General features: G+C 39.6%; 1 protein-coding gene across 1 annotated transcript in view; it reads left to right on the plus strand.

Annotated features, from left to right (window-relative positions):
• Positions 1-7,500, plus strand: part of PROX1 (prospero homeobox 1) — a 37,492-nt gene that overhangs the window by 3,094 nt on the left and 26,898 nt on the right. The window contains exon 2 of the mRNA XM_054399037.1: positions 5,324-5,431. Coding sequence (XP_054255012.1) covers positions 5,324-5,431 — 108 coding nt within the window. The remainder of the gene's footprint in view (positions 1-5,323; positions 5,432-7,500) is intronic.

Below are 7,500 nucleotides of genomic sequence, written 5' to 3' on the forward strand. Positions count from 1 at the left end.
CACTGGGTCCAGAAAACATTGCCACCAGTCTTGTATCTAACTTAGGTCAAGTTTGAGTGAGAATCTGCTGATTTCTGACCTGTATGAATGGCCTCATTTCTATAGGGAGAAGCATTCCCAGTTTGAAGTCATCTTCCTTGCCTGTTGATGTTTTCAAGAGCCAGCTGATAGTGGGCATGATGTTTGAGGGACCTCTTTCCCAAAAGAGGATTTTTCTGTTGTGTTTATAGCAAGGAATTCTCCTCACTCTATATACTGTATGGCAAAACAGAGGAGTCGATCTAAATCCATCATCACTCAACAGCTGCCAGGTACTTTTTGGAGATTCAAACCAAAAATCTCTCCTGCATGTTGAAATGCAAGCTTGCAATGTTTGGAAAGCAGGCCTGAGGTCAACAGATGTGGCAGCTGAGGTCAAGACTGAAGACAGGGTAATTAAATAATTTCTACCAAACAGTTCCATGGCATACTAATTGTTTTTGTATAAAAATAGTTCTTCCATCCTGGGAGAGGAGCGAGCAGAGGTGACAAATGCCAAGCATGTGAACTTGTAATAGTAGTTCTAGGACTGCACTTGATCCTCTCTACCTGTGGAGCATCTCTTCCTCGACCTGCTGTGTCTCCTCCTTTCTCTTGCTTGTTCTCACTGGTGGTTGCCAATGGAATTTGTTGTTTCTGCTGAAATGAGGATTTAAGTTTCCCACTGCTCTGAGGCTTAGCTAGGGGAAATGCCAAGTGCTAGAGTGGCTTTCTTGCCCCAATTCTTCCCTTGCCATTGTGAAGCACTCTGACTTACCTACCAAGATGCTGTTGCAGGCTGAGTTTGAGCTGGGTTTAGATACCAACCTGTTGGGACAAACAGATTTATTAAATCTCTCTTCTACACAACGTGTGCCCTGGTATATGGCTCAGCTGTGGCCATGGATGTTTTTTTCTGAGAGTGGCTCATTTGTCCAGGTAGCTTACGGTTTCCAGGGAAAGGCACAGTATGGAGGTTGTTTTGTTTGTACTCAGTTCTGTTGTGGCACTTTCGTTTTATATGGGTGAATGTGCGCATATAGGGAATGTATTTCTTGAGAGAAACAGATATTCTCAGCAGAAAGCAACATCTGTTTTCTTGGACAATGCAGCCAGGATGAGAACGTAAGACTAGCAGACATAGCCAAGTTCAGGTTTTACTAGTAAGGTAAAACACTGAAATAGCCTGGCTTTTCTTTGTTGTTATTGGGGGGGTTGTGGGGTTTTTTTGTTGTTTTTGGGGGGTGGGGGTGGAGGTGGTTATTTTCCCCCCCTCCTTTTTTCTTTTTGTTTATTATTGTTTTTTTGGGATTTGTCCATGTTGTTTTGATTTTTTTTTTTTAATTTGGAGGGGTTTAGTTTAGTTTTGTTCTTATATTTTTTTATCCCCTTTTTTTTTTCTTTTAACCAACTCTTCTAAAACATATCTCCTCACTCCTTGCTGAATTGCAGAAGGAAATGGTTAATGTTTGCATATGTTGCTAAACAAGATAAGATGCACCTGCAGTGTGAATTCCCATCTTGGTCATGAATGCAGTCTGTATCTTTGCAAACTAATCTGTTTAATCAAATATTAAGTTTTATTCAAATTCCAAAAGAAACAGACAGCGAATTGTTTTTCTGCACGGTCTTCCTTTGTCATGCATCCTCTTTGCATCTCAAGAAAAATAGCCTTGTTCAGTCCCAAAACATTTGCATAGATCAAAACTGGAGCACAACAGTAGTTTGTGTGCTGTTAAGACATCTATAAAGGTGAAGAAGTTAAGCATGCTTTCCCTCGCAGGAGGGCTTTAAAACATTAGTGAAACTTTCTACAATTTTACTTATTTTTAAACAGAATTCTGATCCAACTGGAATCAGTTTCACAGTCCCAATATGTGAAAGCTATAATTAGTGAATTACATTTTTAAATGAGGAGTTATTATATCTGACTAGAATTAAACTAATTAAACTTTAAAAAAAAAAAAAATTGTGCAGCAAGCTGGATAACTCCATGCTGTTAAAACCTGGGTGATGAACAAATACTTTCTAGCCAGCCTGTTCTTTGGAGGGTCTCGAAGATGCTCTGAGATACAGCCATTTGGAACTTTGCTGATTAAAAACACCTGAGGTGTAACTTTAGGAGCAGCTTGGCTTTGCTAGCACAGATTTTTTACCTGGTACAGCCTATTCTTACCTCTTTCCATCGGCTCAATACGTGTGCAGGCTAGAAAAGCCTGTTAGAGCATTTGTGGGAGCTCAGGTTGAGAATAACAGGAGTAAAAGGTCATCTCCACTGAACAATATTTTTGCAAAAGAGGAGCATTACCTGGGAGGACTGAAGTGCAAATGAGTCACATGCTGTGGAATACTACTCCAGTGTGCGTCTCCAGTTAAAACACACAAGAGCATGTCTATATTCTCTTCCTAGTCTTTTCACTTCCTATTTCTTAGAAGCCTTTTGCTGGGGCTGCGTTAGGTGAGGCTCTGTTGTGCTGTGTAAACGCACAACACTGAGACTCTAAGGTTGTTTGAACACCGCTTTAGGTTCAGCTGCAGTACACTGTTCCTCTGATCTTTTATGTTCCTGAGCAGATGTCTTTCATTAATTTATGGATTTATCATCTTTTCTTTCTCTCCTTTTTTTTTTTCTTTTTCTTTTTTTTTTTACACCTGGCAGCTGGCTCAAGTTTCAGCAGTTATTGTCTGTTTTGCATTGCCCATAGAATTGAATGTCATCTGTCTTCACAAAGCTATAGCTAAGAGAATTGAGGCAAGCCACATGAGCTGCTGGGACAGAGCTTGTTTGCGTTCCATTCGGCACCCCTCCTCCCTTTACCTCCTTAATATTTATTTGTGCTCGTTTTCTTTCCTGGCCTTGAATGGGGCTTAGCTCGTGTTCGGTACAGCTGTATGTTTACTGAATCTATTTCATCATGAGTCATTGTGCGTGTGTAAGTATCCTGGAAACAGCTAGTGCTTTCTTGGAAGAACAGTTGCTTTTCAGCCCAAGCACTTAAAAAGGAAATTAAGCAATTGGTCAGTTCAGGGTTTTTTTCTGAAACAGCAGTGGGTTATCTAATTCTTAGCTCTTAAGTCCATCATTAACTATTTTTTCCTAGATTATTGCAGATCATATCTTTTATCACAGTAAAGCGTTAACCTTAGGATCAAGATATACAGATTTGTTGCATATTTGATATTGCTTTAAGGCTGCCAAGTACTTAAGAACAAGTATAATTTTAATAAAAAATGGATTTCTGGGAATTTGAGTCTCAGAACATCTTTTAATACATGTTTCATTCAGTATCAATATCCTCTGGCATTAGAGCAGAAAATATTTTAAAATCCTAAATGCAGAAGGAATCCAAATGCTTAGACAACTGTCTAATATGCTTAAATCCAGCAAATATGAGAGCTTTTTTAAAAAGTTTAAGTCTATCTTTGAGCTCACATTGAAAGAGAATATATGCCAAACCCAGTACAAACCCAGTATTAACATGTGGTGAGCATCAGAGGAATTGCAAATTAAGGAGACATAGGATTCTTTTTTCTTTTTTTTTTTTTTTCTTTTTTCCCCCACTTTTACTTACTAGAATTCCCTTTTGGACCCTCACTTTCCTGAAAGGATCACATAACAAAATGGATTTCTGGCATAGAAGTTTTGATTTGTCTAAAACTCTTATCACTAAGCAATAGGTGACAGCTTGCTACTATTATTTCACTTACGTATTTTGACAGATGGCACTGCAGAGTGTAATGCTCTTTTAGACTTCTCTATCAGTCTAATGGAGGTAACTGGAGGTTCTTTCAACTTTTCTCTTGGCACAAGAAGTATGTCAGTCATAAATTATCTTCTTTGTAATCATTAAGCATCTAAAACAAAATGCAAGTTCAGCTGAGCTGTTTTCCGTGTATTTCCAGATAATAAGAGGTTTTTAAACTAATATTGTCAGTGTATTTTTTTTAATGCTACATTTTTTCAGTTTCAAAATGAACCTTGTAACTGAAAGAAAGGGAGAGGCTTTCAGTAGATTTCACAAATCAGAGAAAAAGTAATGCAGCTGAAAAAGCCTAGCTAATTCTCAGTAGCCTGCTGATAAAAATTAGTCTCAGTTTCCCATCTTGAGGCATAGAATGAGATGTTCTGTGCTGATGTGTGCCTGGCTGTAAGGTGGAAGAGACACCTTGGCTGCAGCACATCTGTTAACTTGGGTGACCTTCCTCTCACTGTAAGGTGTGAACTGGGTGAATTTTTCAACAATTGTGTTTTGGAGAAACAGTCCTTAGAGAAGCTTCTGGGAAGAACCCTTAATTGACCTTGTGGGGGCCACATTGATTTTCTCCACGTGCATCTTCATTTCTGATAAATTATAAAGCCATTAATTTGCTGAGGAAATGGCAGGGCCAGCCTGCGGCACAGATGTGACCAGAGCCGTCGTAGCACGCAGTACACAAAAGAGAGCCAAGAAGCTGGGAGAAAAATCAGCAAGCTGAGATTGTTATGGTTAGCTTCACATTCCCTTGGGAACTCTTTTAGTTGCTTCTGTTTACAGATCTAAAAGGTAATGATGTTTCCAGGATAAATAGGCTGCCTTATAGGGTAAGTGGCCATTTATTGATCTGCTAGCCCACATTTATCGATTGGTTAGCCCCAAATACAGCTTCATTCTCCGAGGAGTTAACTGTGTAAATCAGGAGGTGACAAGTTTGTGGTGGGGGGAATGGGTGGCAGAGGGGCTCTGCCTGTTAGAAATTTCACTTTGATTTGCAAGGTGGCCACTGGAGTAAAGCAACAGCAACATTAGAGGGAGTTAGTCAAGATGTTAAAATTTATTGACGTGAATGGAGCAGGTGAAACGCACTGCTTGTATAAACCATTGCTAACATGATCAAATGCCTCTGATTCTCTTACGTGCATTAGTTTTATTTTGTGCAAGCAGTACAGCATTGAGAGAAAAATAAACTTCAGCTGGAATTGCAAAGGAGAGGGAGAAAAAGCTTCTGATAAGTTTACTGTGGCACATGCTTCGTGCATTTGTTTCCTTAGCAACAAGTGAACGTACATATGGTACACAAGCCGTAAACTTGCAAGATTCCTGAGACCAGCACCAAAACTGATGGGAAATACGAGGTTTAAGTTACGTGGCCTCACATCTCTTCTCTAGCAGTTTTACAGAATTTTATGGTGCAGTAATGTAAATGTTAATATTTTCTCCTGTAGTCCGGGGAACTGTGGAGTATTGAAGGGGGCACCTTGCTTGCTATGTACATTCAGAAACAACTTTCTCAAGACAAGCATTTTCCTTTACTAATTCAATCCTACATGCAGGAAGGCTTGTCACCGAATCACTTGAAAAAGGCCAAGCTGATGTTCTTTTACACCCGGTACCCAAGTTCCAATATGCTGAAAACCTACTTCTCAGATGTAAAGGTAAGAAAATCTCTTTTACCTCTTTCTTCTGATTGCATGCTATATTTGCTCAGGAAATGGTATCATGTAATCATATTAGAGATTAATAATATTTCTACATACACAAAGGTCACAAGCTCACTGGTTCTTCTTGTTGAAGTGTGCCCTGTTTGTGCCTAGACAAGGAAAGGGGATGTTTTAAAATGGAAGAAGGAAAAAAAAGAAAGGAAAAGAAAAGAAAAGAAAAATGGCAAGTTTGGAGCAAAGCAAGAATTATTATTACAATAAATTAAACTGTCTGCTGTTAAAATAAGATTTTTGTGGTGGTAGAAATGTACTTCCAAGAACATTTTGGAGCAGTTCTCAAGTGCTCCCTTATTGTTTCATTTCGGTTGGTTTCCTCATATTTGTGCTTACATAAGCAGAGTGTAGAATCCCTTTCTTTCTGTCAAAAAGAAACAGTACATTGAAATTCTCCATGCAGAAGCTGCTTAAAAACAAAAGTGATGATTGTCTCTTATTTACAACTTAATTTGTTGTTGATGCAGAGTACACTGAGCATAAGGAGGATGAATAAAGTGACAGATTCAGGCCACATTATTCAAATGAGGATATGAAAGCTGTCGACATACAGCTGCATCCTCCCTCATTCTACAGAACATTAGGACCTCCTGATTTTTTTTCTAAAAGTAATTGTTCCTTCACATCAACTTGATTTTGTGTTAATCATCTAAGTTTTTTTAAGAAAAAACATGTAGATTGGGGTTTAATGATTATAATGGCATACATGGTGTCATTATCTAAGTAACTTTATAAACATTACATTAGCTTAAATTAGTTTGTTGCATTCCCTCCTACCCCCCCAAAATTACAGAAATCCTTCTTTTAATCACTTTTGGGTTATGTTTTTTTTTCAGTCTTAGTAGAAGATTATCCCACAGGTTTGTGAACTTGGCCCAGTTTCCACTGATCAGTTCTCTTTGGTCAAGTTTCTTGGCACTCTTTCCATTTATTTTTTTTCCTTTAACATTGCATGTGCTTGGACTCTCAGTACACTCTTGCCCCTCACAGCCATGCACTTGGAGGTTCCTCTTATTTAATGCCATGCACTGAAGAGATGGTGACATTTTTAAAAAGGAGGGAGGAAAGCAATATGGGCTCTTCCTAGGCTAAATGGCCGATCAAGAATGATCAGACAGAAAAAAAAAAAAGCTGAGTATGGGGCAGCAGGCCAAGTGGAGGGTTTGCTGTCAGAGTGGATCCACCTGGAGTAGAAAAATCAGAAGGATTTTTCAGGCAACATTGGTGCAACGAGCTGCTGCAGGCAGATGTAGTGCTGGCACACTGCTTGGGAGGGTCCTGCTCTGGGGCTGCCCCATGCCTTTGCCCTGAGTGTTGGTACAGCCAGGTACACTGAGGTGGGGATGTTTGGTTTATTTTTTCCACTGGCATTGCTGATTTTTCTCCTCTTTCTAAGAAGATATCTACTTGTGTGTTTTGCATGCACATGGTGACTCTGTCTTGTCACAAAATATATAATATGCAGTAATTTGCTTTTGTGCCACCTTACATTTGTACAGCACCAGGAGAAACTCAAAAATGCTGTGGAAACTACCAACGCGGGATGGGGTCATTTGCCCAAAAGCAAGTGCAGCCATCTCCCTTGGCACACATGACAGTCATGCAGGGTCAGCAGCACCTCAGAACCAGGGGTGTAAATACTAGAAAGATACACCTTTTCTTGGCCTTTTCCATACCTTTAAATGCCTCAAAGTGTTTAGCATGTGTTAGCAGTTTCTCAGGCCAAAGGATGCTCCCCCTTTTGCCCATGTGCAGTCCCATTAGCTTCACCACTCCTACTACGGAAGCAAAAGGACATAATTTTGCTTAAATGGAGCCAGAATGTCCTTGTGGTTTAAGCAGGTGTCCCCTGCTAGTACCAATGGGGACTGATGCTTGCCATTGGAACACTCTCATCCATGAGCTGAGAACACATATGTAAATAGGTACCCTAATGAGACATTTCCATGTGCTACGCTGGCCAAATGTTTGGTTTTGCAGATTGTGGCTATATTAATAAAGATGTATGC

This window comes from Indicator indicator, chromosome 2, assembly GCF_027791375.1.
Source record: "Indicator indicator isolate 239-I01 chromosome 2, UM_Iind_1.1, whole genome shotgun sequence".
NCBI lineage: Eukaryota > Metazoa > Chordata > Aves > Piciformes > Indicatoridae > Indicator > Indicator indicator.